Raw genomic sequence first — 21,176 nt, 5'->3', positions numbered from 1 at the left:
TTTGAGTTGTTTCCACTTTTTGGCTATTATGAATATACTGCTATGAGCACTCTTGTACAAGTTTCTGTGTGGACGTATGTTTTCATTTCTCTTGGATATACAACTAGGAGAACTGCAGGGTCATATGATAACTCTATGTTCTATCTTTTGAGGAACTGTCAAAACTGTTTTCCAAAGCACTTACACCATTTTACATTCCTACCAGCAGTGAGTGTGGATTCCTTCCAATCTTTCCACATCATTGCCAAACCTTACTCTATCTTTTTTATTATAGCCACCCTAGTGGTTTTGATTTGCATTCCCCTGATAACTGATGATGTTAAGAATCTTTTCACTTGCTGATTGGCCATTTATATCTTCTTAGCAGAAAAATCTGTTCAGATCCTCTACCCTTCTAAAAATTGGGTTTTGCCTTTATTGAGTGGTAAGAGTTCTTTATAATATCCTGGACATCAGTCCCTTATCAGATAAGTGATTTGCAAATATTTTCTTGCGTTCCACGGGGTTTTCTTTTCGAGTTCCTGATGGTGTCCTCTGAAACAGTTTTTAAATCTGATTATGTCCACCTTATTTATTTTTTGGTCACCTGTGCTTTTGGTATCATATCTAAGAAGGCTTTGCTTAATCAGAGATCATGAAAACTTACTCCTGTATTTTCTAAGTTTTAGCTCTTATATTTAGGTATATGAACCACTGAGTTAATTTTTGTGTATGGTGTGAAAAAGGGGTCCAACTTCATTCTTTGTACTATGTGGATATGCAGGTGCCCCACCACCATTTGATGAAAATTGTTTTGCAAAATCCTACATTTTAACGAGATTTTTTCCTAGAAGCCTAGTGAAATATTTTGGAGTGGAGGTGAAAGGAGTAAGGATCTTATAAGACTGCTTATCTGAAGCAACCAGGATCTGCCAAGGAGGCCCAAAATTAGTGTGACCAAGTAGGTTTTCTACATCCTCTAGTCAGATGAGCTGTTGCAGCTTCTACACAGGTGGTTCCTATTTCTTAATGAACTATTCATTCAATAACACATCCCTCATACTTGCCTTCTAATTGTTTATGTTGTTTCATGTAACATACCCTAACATAGGAAACAAGAAAAATTTTACTTGTCTTATGATACTCCTCTTTAAGACACAGATACCAAGAATTTCCTGAATCTCAACATTAAGACTGTACTAAATAAATGATGAGAAGCTGATATTTGTCTACTAGACTGATTCAGATTGTGCTGTCAACACTTCCAAGTCTGGAAATAGAAAATAAGGTTTTAGATTCTTCCTCAAGCTCCATTCCAGGGTCAGGTCGTCAGGAAACTGTTTTAACTAATAAAATAAATGGAAACTAGCAGAAGATGGAATATAGAGTGCTGAAGTCCTTTTGGTAATGCACAACAAAAACAAAAAAACAAAAAACCTTCCTTACCTGACCTCAGTAGTGCAAATGTAAGTGACGCAAAAGTTAAGATTAGTAGAGACTTACTAATCTTAGAACCAAATGTAAAGTTGTTCTAAACAAGGCTATCTACCTAATCAGCCAGCTATTTACAAGCAATTTTCTTGCTATTTATAAGCTTTTTATGTACTGATAGGAAAACAGCACACTATTTTTTCATAAAATGGTCCCTGGCACAATGTTTAGATGACAAACACATCTAACTACCATTATCAAGAAATTTTACCTTGGAAATCAAGAAATAGTCTAAACCCACAGGAGAATAATATAGCCTTAATAGAATATTTATGGCTTTAAAAAATTAGAACTCTGTAACATGAGAAAATATGTATGACATTAAGTAAAAATTAAAAGAATGCAAAATATTAGAGTACTATTACACATATATTTAAAAATATTTGCATTTGGGAAAGAATCAAAGAAATATATGTTGAAATGTTAACTACAGCTGCATTAGAGCAGTGAAAATGAGTTATTTTTATTTCTATGTAACTGTATTTAATTTGCAATTTATTATAAAAAGGAATACTTTGTAAAGTTGGTGTCACTAAGTAAATAGCTAGAAATTCAACTTATAAGCTGAACAGAAAATGAAAGCAAAATAGAGACAAGTCACAATGTATATTCAATTCTACTAAGAATATGACTTTTACAGCGGAATCTAACTTTATCCTTTTTAAATTGAGGTGAAATTCACATAACATAAAATTAACCAATTTAAAGAGAACAACTCAGTGGCCTTTAGTACATTCACAATGTTGTACAACCACTAATAATCTCTATTTTCAAAACACTTTCAACACTTCCAAATAAAACTCTGTACCCATTAACACCCATTTCCCCTTCTCCTCAGCCTCTGGCTACCACCTGTTCCTATTCTGGATATTTCATATAAATGAAATCATACAACATGTGACCTTTTGTGTCTGGCTTCTTTCACTTAGCATAAAGTATCTGAGGTTCTTCGGCATTGTACCATGTATTAACTCTATTTTTAGGATACAATGATTCAGTCTAATACATAAATATTATACATATATTTTTTAGTACAATATTCTTTTGAAAGTTCCTTGCATGTAAGGTACTATTTATTAGCTAAACAATATTTGGTTTCAACAACTCAACTTGGAATGCAAAGGTATACAAGTCAGTGGAAATTAACTTTGTTTTTTTACACTTAAAAAGTGTAAAACTACAAAAGAAAAAGGATTAACAAACTTCAAAATGTCTTTTTAAAGTACACAAACCACTCTTAGTTTAGAACTATGTAATGAAATTCAATGATGTGTACCATAAATCAGGAAAATTTGGCTCAGTCTGGTGTTACAAAAGAGCTTGTCACATCCATTCAGTTAAATTTCCAAGAGTAGAAGATATCAAATGTTCTTAAATATTTGGCCTATATATTAAGTAGCAGGCATTGAAGAAGAGTCTCTGAAGAGTTGTAACAAAAAGGCTGTATTTTAACAGGCTATGGCAGTGGTAGACAAGATATATTGAAGAAGGCAATGAAAACAGGTGTAACAGAAGTTTGAAATAATAGACTAGAGGTGGTTAAGCTGAGGGAAGTACATGAATTCCTTGAAACTGCATGCAAAAGTCCGTGCATCTTTCTAGAAGAGGATTTATAGTTTACAGCTTCTCAAGAGTTATTAAACAAAGAAAGGGTTAAGAAACTTAGATGGTTGTCATAGAAACAGAAAAAACATTTGAAGGAATATACGAAAAAATCCAAACAAGGAGAAAAGGGAAGTCGTGATTTTTGATATTTGAACACCCAGTCGCTGAAGAAGCCCTCTCAAACCACTATTACCACCCCCACCTCAAGCCTCCTCTAGTATCTATCACCCTATGACTCTGTACTGTTTCATGTTTTTATCTTACACTTGGCCCGTGACATCTAACAGTGTGACAGTACAGACCCACTAAAGTTGTTGAAAAAATTATAGCCACTTGAAGGTGTCTTAAAGTCACTCCGCAAACAAATTTATAACTTAGGCTTAATCAATTTTTCTATTTTAGATTAAAATTACAAGTTCTATAACTGAAAGAACAATAGTAGAAAGCTGAAATTCTTTGCAAATTAGGCAATAATGTTGCTTATAGATTTTTCTGAGCCCAAAACAGTCTTCACTCTAAAGACGACTCCTTGTCCTCCAGATGGGCTAATCCATTTAACCTTAAATGAAGGGTCCCAATCTGAGGCGGCCAAATGTAGTCCTAGTGCTTCTCGTAATATTACAAGGTCTCTTCTGAAAGTGACTTTGACAAAACCTGCAGTTTCAGGAATTTACCTCGCTGTTGTCTCCAACTCCAGTCCAGTGACTCCTCTTCACCATCTGGTTTATTGACCTGGCCAGATTTCCCTAGGGGAGGTAGAATTCCTGCTCATTTGATCATAGGACTCCACATCTAGCTCTTTAACCTAAATATTCAATTTCCATATGCTGGCCCCCAAATGAACCACCTAGCTCTCTGCACCCAGATCATTTGGGCCCCTTAACTTCTCTTAGAGTCAACCATACAGCCCTGCCCACACGTGTACCTATCTCCAATTTGTTTTTCCACCTTGTTAAAATAGAGGCGCTATCAAAAGAATGGTAACAACCTAAATCTCCATCAAATAGGGAACTGATTAAATAATGGTACATACAATACTATATAGCCCTAGAGAAGAATGAAGTTTTTTATGTATTGATAGGAAAATAGCTTCAAGATATAGTAAATGGAAGGGAAAAACGGCAAAGTGTAGAATTGTGTGTATAGTCGGCTACGTTTTGTGTATTTGCTTGCATGTGAGTAAAATCTCTTGAGGGCTCCACAGAAATATTAACATTAGTTGCCTATGGGACATGGAACTGAGTGGCTGATGAAGATGTTTAATCTGTACTTTTGTAGATTTGACTATATGAATGTACTATTATTTCATACTTAATTATTTTCTTTTATGTAGGCCGATTCTACTACCTCTGTTTGGATTCCATTCTGTTTTCAGAAATCTTACACCATAGAGTTTCGCTGCTGTTCCTGTTCAACCTCTTCTTTTCACTGGATCTTTCCTCAGTTTATAAATATGATCAAGTTTTTCTCATTAAAACTAATACACCTTCAATTCCACATCCCATTATTGCCCTTATTCTTATACCCCTTCACAGCCAATCTCCGAAAACAAGTTGTTCTTAATGTTTCTATATCCTAATCTCCTGGACACACTTTCCATTCATTCAATTACTAAATTCTGCTGTTTCTGTCTCTTAAATATCAATAGAATTCATACATAACTCTTTATCTCTATTGCCAACACCCTAGCTAACAATATCTGCTAATGCAGTGGCTTCCTAATTAGTCTTCCCATATCCACTATTCCCTTCCAATTTGTTCTCAGAGATCTCTTTTTAAAACGCAAATCTCATTTACATAATCACTCCACACCCCATCTCCACACACTTTAAAATCCTTTAATGGCTAGCTTTCCACTGCTCTATGATAAAGTCCAAAATCCTTAAATAAAATAAATGTAAAGGATCTGGCACAAGCATCTTAATGACTATCCCCAGGGTACAAACAGGTACCCACTTCTTTGAAATGCTTTTACCGTGAGGCAAGTTTGGATTCCTAAGAGACCTTGTATGACATGTGGGACATACAAAATATTTTAAATGTATTTCACAATCTTATCTTTTTGGCTCTGTATATCATGAAATGAACTGCAGGTCATGACCTACTGTGGGTTGTGAAATCAGTTTTAAAAGATCACAGCTAGGAGTTTTAAAAAAATGAAATAGAATATATAGAATATATAATAAGGGCAAATACTGTTTTATGAAACTTGTTTCCATTTTTTAATAAAATGAAGCATAGTGCAAATGTATATTTTATTGTGAGTTGCCAGAAAATGTTCGAACGCACAAAGTCTTAGCAATTTTTTTGAGAGTATGTTGTTTTCCTTGTGATACAAAATTTTTTAATCTATGATAAGAAACTAAACTTCAAGCTAATTTTTTCAATAGATTTAAGAATTTCAGCTGTTTTAAAATGGCCCCATTTCATTCTACCTAATCTTAAACAAGGTCCAACAATTTACCTAATAGTGTTGCAACAGTAAAATTTAACTGAATTCCTGTATCATACACCTTTATCAGAACTCTGTGGCTCAAACCCCAAAGGCTTTGTGGTTTCTGGCAGCAGTGATACGAGCTCATGACCTGCAACTCAGAGACTGTCCCTCGTGGATTCTTACCCTTCTTTGTGGCACAGAAACCGTTTGCAGTTTGATGAAAGTTATGGTCCCCTTCTCGAATAGTGTTTGTGAATGAATACATAAGATTACCAAGGAAATCGGTTATACTGAAATGCAGTTCTATCCCTGACCCTATAGTGATCTGTGGACATAAGGGTTAAGTATTCATCAATCTAAACATTACCCTGAGCTTAAGAATTGAGATCTTATAAGGAGTCCTAGCTAATTAAAGCATGTTTTAAGGAATAAATAAAAGGCATTTTGAGAAACAAAATCTAGGGACAAGGGAAAATTAAGATAATGAAACAGTGGGGAAATGGAAGGGTATGAAAAAACCGAAACATTGATAAGCTTACTTCATAAGGCGGCTCCTTTCCTTTCTCTTTGTCTACTCTCACATGAGTGTGAGTCAATTTTAACAGGAATTTAAAATTTTTAAGTTCCTGTTAAAATTGACTCTTTCCTTAAGCAAGTTTGTGCCAAGGAAACTTGAAAAATAATTTTTTTAACTAAAAAACCACCACCAACAAGGTGCCCATGTATCCAAATCTCAAACTAGTTTATTCATAAATAAAAATGCTTCTTTACTTATAGGCACTGCCTTTGGGATCTCCCTATGTCCTAGGAAATATTATGGCAAACTTGATTATCTGGTTTTCTAATGTGCAGAATTTTAGAAGAGGTACTGCAAGGGCAAACACGTTAATAGCAGATGAAGAACCATCTGAAAGAGGGAAAGACAATGAGAAAAAATGATTAAAAGCAGGTACAAGAATTAAAAGCAGAATAAAGTTCACCCAATAATACAAATAGTCATACATAATTCAAGACTCTGGAGGCGCCATTCTATTACTTCCAGAGTATAATAAACTTCTCTAATAATTTTGAATCAATAAAATGAGATGAAAACCTACTCAGAAGTCAATATTTCAGTGATTTATGGGGGAAGTAGGGAGAATGAAAAATGAGTGTTGTGAAGTTTGATAAAGAACCCAGTTGAGAATCAGTTTTATAAGACACGTTACCAAAGGTAGTGTATTGGAACAAAAAATGTTGACAAAGGTGTTGTAAAAATTTGTAATATATTTTAGAAGATTTTCTATCCAAGACAAATCCTGTCACTGGAAATATTAATTTAAATCTAATTGCAGCTATACTTTCTATAATTGGATCCATTAGACTCTCCTGTGTGATTTTAATACCCTATCCGCTTGTTTCACCTTTATTTAAGAGTCCTATTTTTTTTGGACTTCTTTGCTCCTCCATTACACTGAATACACTATTTATCAGTATCTATGGCTTCAGGGCCCTCTTAGCTCCAAAATATACTTCTGTTATTTATATTTTTTAAAAGATATCATAGTAAAAGGAAAGAAACTAGAATGAAAACAACTAGTGGAGATAATGTCAAATAAAACACACCCACACCATACAATAAATCCTCACTTAATGTTGCCAATAGGTTCTTGGAAGCTGCCACTTTAAATGAAATAATGTAGTACAATGTAACCAATTTTACCATAGACTAACTGATATAAACAAGAGTTAAGTCCCTACAGCATATTTTTGGTCACAAAAAAAAATCACTAAAGTTTCAAATAAAGACCCAAAATACTTCTAATATTAAACATTGAAATAAATGTGAGCTATCCATACATTTAAGAAAGATTAATGAAAACAAATAAGATAATTCTTTTCCAACCCACTGATTCCAGTTCAGGGTCAAGGGTGGCCAGAGTCTATCCCAGTAGCTCAGGGCGCAAGGCAGCAACCCACAGGGGACAGGACGCCTTTCCATCGCAGGGCACTCACTCACTCACTCAGACTAGGATAATTGAGACACACCAATTCACCCAATGTGCACATCTTTGGGATGTGGGAGGAAATCGAAGTACCCAGAAAAAACCACGCAGACATGGGGACAAAGTGCTAACTCCATACAGACAGGGGCCCCAACCAAGAATCATTTTTTCCCCTCATTAACGTTATAATGAAACCATGTTGAAGGAAACAACACTATAACACTATTTGATGACCTGCTGTACTGTCCACTTATGGACAATTGATTTTGGGCAGGAATGCCAAGACAATGGGGAAAGAATACTCTTTTTAATTAACAGACAGGAATTGGTGCCTTAATATCAATTAATGATAAATGCATCATCTCTTATTTTGATTTGGGAGACAAAGGTTAGACAGGGAGCCTTGATCGCCTAAGGGAGAAAAGTAAACATATACCAGGGCATTCTATTCTTCTTAACAAGGCCTACCCTCAGGAGAAACTATTTGCCAGAGCCAACCTCCTGGGGTTTTATCAGGCGGCAGCCTATCTGAGGAAAGGGTAATTAATACTCAAATCCAGCTGGCTCTAGCCTTCCACGTGGGGGAAGGGAAATATCCAACCCCATCCACCTCTTGCCATCCTGTCTACCTAAGGGTGGGGGGGGGGAGGTCATCATACTTTAGAAACACTAGGAATTACAAATTAAAACAAATAAGAAATACCACTGTACACTTATTAGAATGGTGAGAATACAAAACACTGACAACATCAAATTAAGGACGTGGAACAACAGGAACTCACTCAACTGGTGGGAATGCACAATGGCACAGCCACTGGGTAAGACAACTTGGCTGTTTCTTACAAAACTAAACATCTCTTACCACATATGATCTAGCAATTGTGTTCCTTGCTATTTACCCAAAGGAGTTAAAAACTCAAGTCCACACAAAAACCTGCACATGGACGTTTTCAGCAGTTTCATTAAAAACTGCTAAAACATGGAAGCAACCAAGATGTCCTTTAATAGGTGAATGGATAAACTGTGGTACATCAAGATAATGAAATACGATTCAGTGCTAAAAAGAAATAAAAAGCTATCAAGCCATGAAAAGACATGGAGGAACCTCAAGTGCGTATTACTAAAGGCACCTTAAATATATTAATACTAAGAGAAAGAAGCCAACCTTAAAAGGCTACGTACTGTTTGATTCCAACTATATGACATTCTGGTAAAGGCAAAATTATAAAGACAGTAAAAGGGTCATTGGGTGCCAAGGGTTAGGAGGAAAGAAGGATGAATAGGTGGAGCACAGGAGTTTAGGACAGAGAAACTATCGTGCAAGATGCTATAATGGTGGAACCATGTCACTATATATTTGTCCAAACTCATAGAGAGTACAACACCAAGAATGAACCCTAATGTAAACTATGAACTTTGGATCATAGTGATATTTCAGTGTAGGTTCATTAAAAAAATTTTAAGTGTGGCCTTTTCAAAACCCTACCTGGATTATATTCATAAATAAATTGACAGCTGATCCTAAAATTCATATGGAATTATAAGAAACAAAATAGTGAAAACAATTTTGAATAATAAGAACAACATTGAAAGATTCACACTTTCTGATTTCAAAACTTAAGCTATTTTTAGCACTAACATTAAGGATTTTAAGGATAGACATACGGATCAATGGTACCTAAGGAGGAGTCGAGAAATAAACCCTTACACTTATGGACAATTGATTTTGGGCAGGAATGCCAAGACAATGGGGAAAGAATACTCTTTTTAATGAATGGTAACAACAGGATATTGTTGTTACATACAAAAGAGTAAATTTGGACCTTCCTTATACTATACACAAAAATCAACTCCAAATAGGTCATATACTTAACTGTGGTGAGCTAAAAATATAACTCTTAGAAGTTGTATTTGTAACCTCAGGCAAAACTTAGATAACACCAAAAGCTCAAGCGACAAAAGAAAAAAAATAAATTGGATTTCATAATTAATAACTTTTTTGTGCTTCAAATAACACTATCAAGAAAGTGAAGATAACCTACAAAAATGGGAGAAAACTTTTACAAATCATGTATCCGACAAGGCACTAGAATATATAAAGAACTCTTATAACTCAATAATAAAAAGACAACACAATTAAAAATTGGGCAAAGGATCTGAACAGACATTTCTTTAAAGATATACAAATGGCTAACACCCACATGAAAAGATGCTCAACATTCCCCTCTAGGGAAATGCAATCAAAACCACAATGAGATAACCACTTTTCAGCCATGAGGATGGTTTTAATAGAAAAGACAGATAATAAGTTTTGACAACCATGTGCAGAAATTGAAACCCTTGAAAACTGCTGGTGGGAAATGTTTTCCAAGTGCTTTGGAAAACAGTTTGGCAGTTTTTCAAAAGGTTACACATGGAATTATATGATACAGCAATTCCACTGGCAGGTGTATAGCCAAGAGAAATAAAAATACATCTGTATAAAAGCTTGTACACAAATGTTCATAGTAGCATTCATAAGAGCCAAAAAAGATAACTCAAATGTTCATCAACTGATGAATGGCTAAACAAAATAGGTAGATCCATACAATGGAATATTTAATAATAAAAAGGAATGAAGTCCTGATATATGCTACAACATAGATGAATCTTGAAAATATTATGCTAAGTGAAAGAGGCCAGCCACAAAACAAAAACAAACAAAAACAACACATATTAATACACATTAATACACATTACTATGCATATTGGTATGCATTTCTCATTGGCGAAATGCAAATTAAAACCACAATGAAATACTTCTACACACTTATCAGAATGTTTCAAAAAAGACTAACAATACTAGGTGCTGGGAAGGCTGTAGCGCAAACAGAATTCTCATACATTGCTGATAGGAGTATAAACTGGTATACCCACTTTGGAAAACTATTTGGCAAAACTTATTTTGAAATTCATCAAAAAACAGGATGGACTGACAGAGGGATGGATATGTGTTAAAGCAAATATAGCAAAATGTTAACTGCAGAATCTAAGTGGTGGGAATATGGGTGTCAACAATTCTGTCAACTTCTCTTTATTTTCAAAAATTTCTGTAATTAAATGTGGGAAAAACTAAATATATACCTCCTCCATCACCTAGCAATTGCACTCCTGGGTATATACTCAAAATAACAGGTGCTTATGTATATTATGTAAATAAAAAGAATGTTCACAGCAGATTTATACAACCAAAAACTAACACAACTCGAATATGCCATGTATAATGCACTCCCGTGTATAATGCACACCCACGTTTTAGGCTCAAACTTCCAGGGGAAAAAATCTTTCGTTTTTAATTCAAATTTTTATTTCTTTACATTTAGGTACTTGTTTTTTGTATTATAAATAAATTCTAGCATTTATTTTTTAACATATTATGGTACAAGCAATTTTATGTATGGTAACAAATTTACAATATTTACGCATCATAGAAGGCCAAGAACTCTTGGTTGCTGCAAGTTTGTAGTAAGTTCAGCAAAACTGATTACCATATTCCAGGGTATTATTTTGCATACAGATATCATTATTGATTTCTAGAGTTACTTTTAACTCATAAGCACAAATAAAAGAATTAAAAACATTTATATAGCTAGGAATTAGTACCACCCATGTATAATGCGCATCCTTATTTTCCCCTCACAAATTTGGGCAAAAAAGTACACATTATACACAGCAAAATACAGTATATCAATAGTAGAATGGATTAAAAAAATGTGTATTTATACAATTGAATATGGTACAGCAATGAAAAGTAACATGAATTACTGTCATATACATATAAGAACACAAATGAATTTCACAAACAATGCTGAACAAATTATTCTATTTAACTTCCCAAACTAGGCAAAACATATATATGATTATAAGAGGTCAAAATAGCGATTACCTTCAGGGGAGGCGCATTGGTGTTGGATAGGATATATATGAGGGAGTCTTTCGGGGGTTGGAAATAGGCTCTATCTTGATAGTGGTTATATTAATAATATGTAAATGTTTATTGGGCTATATAAAGTTAAGATACTGTTAGAAGGTTTACACACATATATATTATACTTTAACTGTATAAGGTTATACAATTCTCTCTAAATTCATACTCACCACCTACTCATTATTCTTTTGGTTCCCAGCTCCCCCACTTATAGTTTGATAAGGGCAGCTCTTTCGCTTTTATTCATTATTTACACTGATGTTCACAGGACTTCATTTGAAGTCTTCTGAAGCTACAAAGTAAATCTGTGATTCACTGCCTTATCACAAATTGATCCCCCAACTTCAAAGTCTACATCAAACAATGTAATACTTGATTATAGGCTATTTCACACTGAACTAATGTTTCATGTATATACATCAATCTTGTCCCCTTAACTAAAATGATAGCTCCTTAAAGGTAAAGGACTCATTTCTCCTTTCCCCTTAGTGCCTAACACATACTTACTGACTGATAGAAGAAAACAGGTATCAAGTGTCCTGGTTTTTATCCTTAATGCCCTGCTACTCAGTTTATGGCAAACTGCTTCCTTTTTACACAAATATAAGAATTGTTATACAAAATTGTATGTAATTTTAAGTAGTTGGGTCATTTATAAAAGTCTCACTCTTCTTAAAGCCACATAAAAACTTCAGAAATTTTTAATAAATTTAGAAACAAGTATGTCTGGAAGATTGCTTTCTTCATTCCTACACTTTCGGATCCCTTAGTTACCTTACTGTATGCTCTCTGGATTAAGTAACAAGATAATTACTCAACTGGCCCCTGGGAGCACACTCCAGGTTGGCTATTTAATTAAAAGATAGGTATATGTGCATTCCCATTAAATTGAACTCAAAGTATTCTTAATCAGTTAAAAGAAAGGAACTCTTCTAAGACTTCAAAAGCAACATACCATAAAGCCAAATTGAATGTCAAAATCAAAAGGTCAGGTTCCCCAAGAGCAGAAAATATATTTAGTTCTCCCTTATCACTTTACTTCTCAATTGCATGTAGCAATCTCTTCTGCCATTAAAACCATACACTTTGGCTGTCTACAAGCCAGCGTTTCCTCATATCTTTCACTCACATTTCCACTCTCTCTGAGTCTTTAGTACCCTTACCACCTCACTCATAATTTCCTTTATATCAAAATTGTAAAAATCCTGAATTCTGAGCATGTTAGCAATATTATAAGTGTTTGTTAAATTCATTATTAAAAGTTACTGGTAAGGAATCAACTTCTGGAAATGTGTTAAAGTCTATTTTTTTAATAACCTATTTGAATACAGGATAGAAATACACCGTCCCTAACTCTTTGATTGAAGGAAGGTAATACATAGAAGATAATTATATTCAAAAATGGCTTGAAACAAGATGACAAAGAAATATAACATTTAATTCCAATTGTATTTACAATCATCCTCTTTTCACTCTCATTTCCAGATTTTAACTTGGCTGAGACACAGTAACGGCAGAAAGAAGGGGTACTAGTTGAATAAGGTCAGGGAGAATCTATAGTAGGCATTCTGTGACAATTTTTCTATTTAGAAGAAACCAAATAAAATTAAGACCTTTAAAAAAAGAATCTCATTCTACCTCAAGTTTTATATTAAGATTTTAAAAGATCTGAATTTTACAATATGTGGAGGTTTCTAGAAAGTATTAACTAAGAAAAATATTTTCAGAAAGTCAAGTTCTCAGATCTTAGGTACCGAGTAACTCATTACCCCATCTTCTCAAGTTACCCTATAATTAGCTCCAGAATTAAAGTGACACACAGACTGTCCTACTCTTAAAGGTGCATACATTCTTAATGCAAAGAATCAGCCTTAATTAAAGGACATACAAAGTAGATCAGGTATAAACAAACAAAACCCCTGCAACAAAGGTTACAAGTAAATAAGCCAACAAATAACCTTTATTTATTTGAAAAAAGACCAAGGCAAGCTGAATTACACAGAACACAAACCAAACGCAAATGAAAACAATGTAGAGAGATTAACATTCCCAAAGCTCATGCACTTTATAAATTACAAGTGATAGGACAAAACTGAATACAGTCAGATAAAAATAGTCAATGTTGGAGAGAAAAATAGCAGAACCCTTGAAAGTACAAAGGCCAAACGCTGAAGCACAGAATTCTGGGAACAATTTATATAGAAGCAAACAACCATAAAACTCCACACGCTTACAAAAAAAACCCACAATAATTAATTTTCACATTTACTCAAATATTTGAGTACCTGCTAGTTCTAGCAATCCAAAGATGAATCATCAGACTTGGGAGTCTAGTAGAGATGTGACATTGCTATAAATAAAATCAAACAGAAAGGGTAAAGAAAGTGTCGAAGAATGGTAAACGAAGAATGGTAAAGGAGTTCAGATTAAGAAGTTATTCATGCGCTCAACTTCACTACCTATTAGGAAATGCAAATCAAAACCACAATGAGATACCACCTCACACCTGTTAGAATGGCTATCATCAACAAGACAAGTAATAACAAGTGTTGGAGAGGTTTTGGAGAAAAAGAACACTCATACACTGCTGGTGGGAATATAAATTGGTACAGCCACTATGGAAAATAGTACAGAGGTTCCTCAAAGAATTAAGAACAGAATTACTATACAACCCAGCAATCCCTCTTCTGGGTCTCTACTCCAAAAATCTGAAAACATTTATCCATAAAGATATATGTACCCCTATGTTCATTGGAGCATTATTCAAGGTGGCCAAGACACAACCAAAGTGACCTTCAATAGATGATTGGATAAAGAAGATGTGGTACATATATACAATGGAATATTAATCGGCCATAAGTAAGGATGAAATACTGCCATTTGCAACATAGATGGATCTTGAGATTATCATGCTAAGCGAAATACATCAGACAGAAAAAGTCAAGAACCATATTACTTCACCCATATGTGGGATATAAAACTGAAAGCAACAAAGGAACAAGACAAACAAACAACTCATAGAAACAAAAACTCATAGACACAGATAACAGTTTAGTGGTTACCAGAGTGTAAGGGGGGAGAAGGGGTGGTAGATGAGGGTAATCGGGATCAAATATATGGTGATGGAAGGACAACTGACTCTGGGTGGAGAACACACAATGCAATATATAGATGATGTATTACAGAATGTACACTTGAAACCTATATAATTTTACTAACCAATGTCACCCCAATAAGTGTAATAAAACTTTAAATAAAAGAAATTATTCATGTTGGAGATCAGAAAAGGATTGAGCTGGACCTTGAAAGCTAGAATTTACATTGGAAATTGGGGAAGAGCATTCTGGGTAATGGGAATAGAATGAGCAAAGGAAGAGGCTTGAAAGCACAAGGCATATATATAGATTACAGCAAACTGTTCAGTCTGACTAGAGTATAGGTTATACACAAAACTACAAAAAGCTGAAAGAGTATATAAGGAGCCAGATCATGATTTTCAATGCTAATACAGAGATATTCAGTGATGAGTCATAAAAAATCATTAAGGGTTAAGAGGCCAGGGATCTGATCTGGATAGAATTTATCTAACAAGGAATGAAATGAATGGGGAGAGATGTCAATTAGGTTATTGTGAGAGGTAATGAGGACCTCAATTATGGAGGTAACAATGTAAGAGATGACACAGTTCTAAGTCACTAAGTATCTACAACGTGTAAGGTGCCATTCTACTCCATCAAAAATTTTTTAAAATCTTTAACATCATTCTAATTTTTAAGGAAACTGTAATATGGAATAATAATAATTGTTAAAGCACCTGAGCTAATTAATAAAGTAATATATGATTTCCAGATAAACATTACAAACAAAATCAGGAATGAGGGGGGAAAAATGGTCAGGGAAGGCTTTATTAAAGAGGGTGGAGTTGATATGCACCTCAATGAAAAAGTAGAACTTCAGGGGAAGGATCAAATTTCACACAAAGGGAATTTTTTTTAAGTTAAATAATTTAGTAAGACCAAGATATGTGAAATACATTTTGAAGTAATTTCCACCAAAATGGTAAAACAAAATGCTAATACATTAAAAAAGTCAATTACTTGCATTTAACTTCATATTAAAATAAAGGTATTATTGCAGCTTGGAATGCTTAAAAATAAATATTTTATATTGTAGATTTTTAAAGGAGAGGGGTTACTTTTAATGAGTTCTATAGGAGAGACCAAGCCTGTTTAAAAAATATCTTGAAGAAAGCTTTCTTCACTCACAATTTGAAATATCCAGAATGTTATGTTTTGTTATTTGTGAGAGAAGATCCTCAAAACACCACATAATCTGATAATCTCTCTTCATACTTTACAGGTTAAGTAACAAACAGAATTTAAACTCAGATTCATCTGACTCCAAAACCAGAACTACATTTGCATTCACTGCTGTATTAACAATAACTTAACCTATATAACTATTGCAAAACTGAGAGATACCAATATTTATTCAGATAGAACTGTTAAGTGGCTTTTGTTGTTGTTTAATGAATATTAAGCTCTTTTAACAGAGTGCTACTCTTGAATTAGCATAAAACAGAGGGCCTTAGATACTGACTGATACCTCAACCTGTTGCATATACCTTTCTGCGTTGGGCTACCTACCTAGTCCTTTCTTATGGACCTTCATTCTCCAACCTTTCACGACTTACCCACCCTCTCAACATTTCTAAGACTGCCCTTGATGGGCAGATTTCCTTTGTATTCTTTTTATATTAGACATTCAGGAAGGAGAGAGTAGAGGAGTGCCAAATTTCTTTGTTTTTAAACTTCTAATTGAAGAAAAGCTTTAACCTCTTCCCTTCAGTTTCTTTAAGGATAAGGATTCAAGTACTTTCTCATAAAATAAACAACTTGTTACAGAATACATCACATATGAGGTGAAAGAAACCTAAGTTATTTTATTAATAATTATTTTAAACCAATTCCCATATTTAATATTACTGGGATTTAATTTTCAGGGCTGATTCCTTAAAATTTATCCGTAATTAAGGAATAAAGGCACTAGGAATATATACAATCTGTTGTTTTTTTTAAGGAGGGAGCAGCTCACAGTGGCCTATGCGGGGATGGAACCGGCAACTTTGGTGTTATTAGCACGACGCTCTAACCAACTGAGCTAACCAGCCACCCCTACCTAGTTCTTATAACACATTCAACTGCACCTGCCCCCAAATAAATACATTAATATAAAAAGAAACCCATTCATTCAACACATAATTGAATACATAATGTGTGCCGTGCTAGGTACTTGTAGAACAACAATTAAAAAAAAAATCCCTTTTCCTCAGGGATTTCTCTTCCCACTTAGTGGGAAGAGATAGATGAACTATAAGCACAATAAGATAGTGGGATTAAAAAGTGATGAAAGCTATGGAAAAAATAGAATAAAGGAAAAATTCCAGGATGTTGGGGCAGGTTGCAATAGGGTGGTTAGAGAGGGTTTACAAAGGTGTCGTTTGAGTAAAGACTTGAAGGAGATGAGGGAGTCTGCCATGGTGATACCTGGGGTAAGAGTCCTCCAGGCACAGAAACCAGGGAAAAAGTCCTGGAGTATCCTAGGAACAAAGAGGCCAGAGAGGCTAAAGGGAAGCCATGGGGTGGAGGGAGTGGGAGGAGAGGTATCAAGAGAGGTATGTGTGGGGGCAAAATGTATAAATTATATAGGGTTTATGGGACATTGTAAGGAATTTGGCTTTTACTTTGAATGAAATGGGGATCTACAGAAGGTTGAGCAAGGTGTCATGATCTATTTCATCAGAATCACTCAGGTTTCTGAGTTAAGAACACTACTGGGAACACAAGGGAGCCAGGGAGCCGCTAGCAGGCTACTAAAGAAACCCAGGAAATACGCACTTCCTATGAACTTTGACCTTAATGGTACAGGGCTTACTTTTAAGCATAAATAAATAAATAAAACCTGTCAGATCCTGCTATTAGGAAATATCTGAAACTTATTAAAAAGTTTACTATATAGAGCTCTTGGCATATATATTTACATTGTGCAACACAAACACAAAAAATATCTTTTAACTACTCATTACAGAAAAATACCAGTGTGTTCCTTTGCAATCAGCTAGTCCCTTAACGGAAAAAATTTTTAATCCTGCTGCAGCTGAGACTATTCTTTAAAGAATTAAGCCAGTATTCCTGTAGCTCTGCTAATTATATACTATTTAAAGAAAAATGTTATTTTTGTCCACTGAAAATATAAATCATTTACGTTGGATTGGTGTTTCTCAGGTCATCTAAATTAACTATTCCTAAAAATCTTATTTTCTTCGGAGGAACAAAATTTTTTCTACAAAAGTTTCTTTTTTCTTTTTTTACTTTTTAATTTTTATTTTAAGTGTGTTTTTCCAGGACCCATCAGCTCCAATTGAAGTAGTTGTTTCAACCTAGTTGTGGAAGGGCACAGCTCACAGTGGCCCATGTGGGGATCGAACTGGCAACCTTGGTGTTAAGAGCACTGCGTTCTAACCAACTGAGCTAACAGAGTGCCCAGTAAATTTCTTTTTTTTTTTCATGCTCCCATTTTTTAAAAGAAATTATTTTCTTTCAATTGATACCAAATTTGCATATCGGCATCTGGGTCATTCACTTCAGGAAAGGGCAACCACAAAAAACTCCCACTGTCACAAATAACATGTTTCAAAAAATGTTCCTTCATGATACCAAAACTCATTATTATTTAGTCCTGGAAAAGACAAATACAATTCTTAACACTATGTTAGCATAAGGATAAGAGAAAGAGGGCAATAAGTCAAAGATATCCAATTTGCCTGGAATGGGGGTAGGGAACATGGAAGGAAATTTTGAAATAAAAATTCACACCTCTAAAAAAATTTGCTCATGAAACTGAAATAAGTACATAGTCTTATAGTATTTTTGAGGGAAACAAAGAGTAAAATACAAACAATTTATTTGCTTCAAAGATTCAGAAAGACATCCAGATTTAGCTTGGATTTTTCAAGAGACTTACCCTGTGACAATTCTTTGGAAGAAATGGGTGTGTTAACTTACAAAACATAATACTGAATTCCAATTCATTAATTCATTCAACATTTAAGTGCTTTTCTGTGCGAGAAACTGCACAAAGCTTTGGGGACATAGTCCCTGCTCTCGAGGGTTTACAGTCTTCATTAATCCCACAGTTACTATCTACTATGAGCCAGATGCTGGGGATTCGGAGCAAACAGGAGACACAGGGTCCCTACCTGCATGCAGTTTACACTGTGGTAGGAGGGAAATGCCTCAAGGATGAGACATACATCTAAATACACAAGGATATTAACTAAGACTCAAGTTTATAAGTGCTGTTTATGGGAGTGTAGAGAGTTCAGGGGGACACAAAGGAGTAATGGATGGATTCAGGACAGGAGGGAGGGGAAGGCAGCGACTCCAGATGAGGTGACAGGAGAGCTGAGTCCTCAAAGAGGATTAGATGTTCACCTGGCCGACCTTGGGGGAAGGGCTCCAAGCAGAGAGAACAATTGGAGCAAAGGCAGAGAGGTGTGAACAGGCTGGTGTATGTGGTAGGTGTGGAACACAGAGACGTGAGATAAGTAAGTCATGGAGGCTTCCTTACGCCACAATAAGACTGGACTTTACTAGCATATATGAAAGGCCCTTGAAGGGTTTTATTTAGAAAACCAGCATATGTGATCAGGTTTTTCTGGTGTGATGAGACACTGGTCTACACACGAATGAGAAAAGAATAACACTAAATAATGATGTCACCATGAAACAACAAAGGAGACTTGCCCAGTTAGAAAACTAAACCCCCTCAGGAAAAAATATTAAGCCACTTAACCATCTAAGGCCTTCTGGAAAAAACTTTTTAATCAACATCATTTAAAACTGAAGAAGTAGAGGAAAGGTTTGTATATATTATAAATTATAACATCCACATATCTATCCTGAGTTTTCTGAATAGGTCTTAGCTTTTATTAATTGTGTAAACACATCTGGGGCTGCTGATTGCTGTACAGAAAGCAATGAAACTATTTAGGAAAGAGTCTTTGATACAAAAGGAGAACCACAAGTAACAGAAGGTTATTTCACAAGTCAGGTTTAAAGGTTTCCAAAGTTCAAGGTAATCAAGTTTTATTAAGTCTGCGTTTAAAAGGTGTGTCATGGGCTGGAGCAAAAGAAGGAGGGGTTTACAAATTAATACATACACAAATAAACAAGTAACTACCAGTATTGATGTTGCTGGGACTAAAACCACCACTTGAAGATCTTCTCCCAAGTAGAAGAAATGAACACCTACTAGATCCAATGAACACGAATAGAAAGGGGAGGGAAAGAGAGGATAATCACACGGGAAAATATAAACGGGGGGCAACCACCCATCCACAACCCATAATCCAGCTGGCGGTGGATGAGCAAATCATCTCCAAACCTCACAGGTCAGACTCCGCGATTCAGACATAAAGGCAGGGAAATGTCACTCTCAACTCCACAAGCAAACCACGAGCCTCTGGTCAAGGGGATATGATCACATACTCAAGGACAGAGTACCATCACCACACCAAGACTGAGGGGATGTGAAGGATCCCCCCTACTCTGGGAGTGGGGAGCAATCACCCTTAGACCCTGCTCTAAGGGGGTCAACGCCCCCCAGGCCAGGCCTTCCCGAGGCCAGGAGCAGTGACAGCCTCGAAGACCCCTCAATCTCTGCGGGAGCTGCCTCTACTCCTCGCACCCCCACCTCCCCAACACACACCCTCCCCTACCTGATATGGCGGCGGCGGCTCCTGATCCGGCTCTGTCCCCTCGCCAAAACTAGCCCGGTCGGACTGAGACTCGTGAAGCAGGGAGATGTCATCCGAAGTGGGGGATTTGAGGCAGTTCCCCATCTTCTGGGGCTGGGGTGTGTGATCTGGGGGAGGAAGAAAGCAGTGGCGGGGTCGTTCTTAGGCTCCGCGGTCAGCCTCGGTCAGCGAGGTGGGGTCCGGCAGCAGGCCGGGGCTCAGGCGGCAGCGGCTTCCCCGCCCCCCGGAGCCGCCGAAGGGCCGCTCATGCCAACCCCCGGGGTTGGGGGCTCAAGGCTGGCCGCGGGCTCCGCTGGGGTCGCGGCGATAGCCTCTGCGAGGTGGCGATGGGGGGGGCGGGCGGGGAGACGAGACACTTCCCCCACCCCGCCCCCCCGCGGGGCGGCGGCGGCCACGGAGCTGCTGGGCCTAATCCAGGTCAGGAGGTGGGGGCGCGGCCGTCGTGGCTGCTTCAGCTGCTGCCTCAGCTGCTGCTGCCCCTGCCGACGCCGGAGCCGCGGCCGCGGGCCTCATCCTACTCCGCCTCAAAGCGGCGGCAGCGGCGGCCAGAACGAGGCCAGCTGCGGCCCTGCGTCATGCCGCCGTGCGTGCTCTAGTCACGCCCCTGGCGCCGGGAGGCGTGGGCGGTTCTGGCTGCGCCCGCCCTCCACCCCACCTCCGCAGCCTTTCTAAGGCTGTGTGAGTTTCTGCTTGTCAGACTGTTGGTTCTATACCTGACTCTGAAACCTCTCTGTCGTCTCAACGTCCTCCCCACATCCACTTCTCCCTCCCTTCTTGTCTCAGCTCTTTACCTGTGCCCTGTTCTGACAGTCTTCTCACCACATTCGGCCAAATAATCTATTTATAAACCCTATCTGTATCACTCCTATGGTTAAAAGGTTAGGTGGTTTCCCC

The 21,176-nt window shown here is 36.6% G+C and overlaps 1 protein-coding gene across 1 annotated transcript in view; it reads right to left on the bottom strand.

Moving 5' to 3' along the window:
• The window catches only part of RNF11 (ring finger protein 11), a 34,115-nt gene extending 13,268 nt beyond the window's left edge, over positions 1–20,847 (bottom strand). Inside the window, exon 1 of the mRNA XM_033113381.1 lies at positions 20,244–20,847. Coding sequence (XP_032969272.1) covers positions 20,244–20,366 — 123 coding nt within the window. The 5' untranslated portion in view covers positions 20,367–20,847. The remainder of the gene's footprint in view (positions 1–20,243) is intronic.
• Between the last annotated feature and the right edge of the window lie 329 nt (positions 20,848–21,176).

The sequence above is a fragment of the Rhinolophus ferrumequinum genome, chromosome 9 (genome assembly GCF_004115265.2).
Source record: "Rhinolophus ferrumequinum isolate MPI-CBG mRhiFer1 chromosome 9, mRhiFer1_v1.p, whole genome shotgun sequence".
Classification (NCBI taxonomy): domain Eukaryota; kingdom Metazoa; phylum Chordata; class Mammalia; order Chiroptera; family Rhinolophidae; genus Rhinolophus; species Rhinolophus ferrumequinum.
Note: the sequence above shows the minus strand (reverse complement) of the source record. Positions and strands in the feature narration are given on the sequence as shown.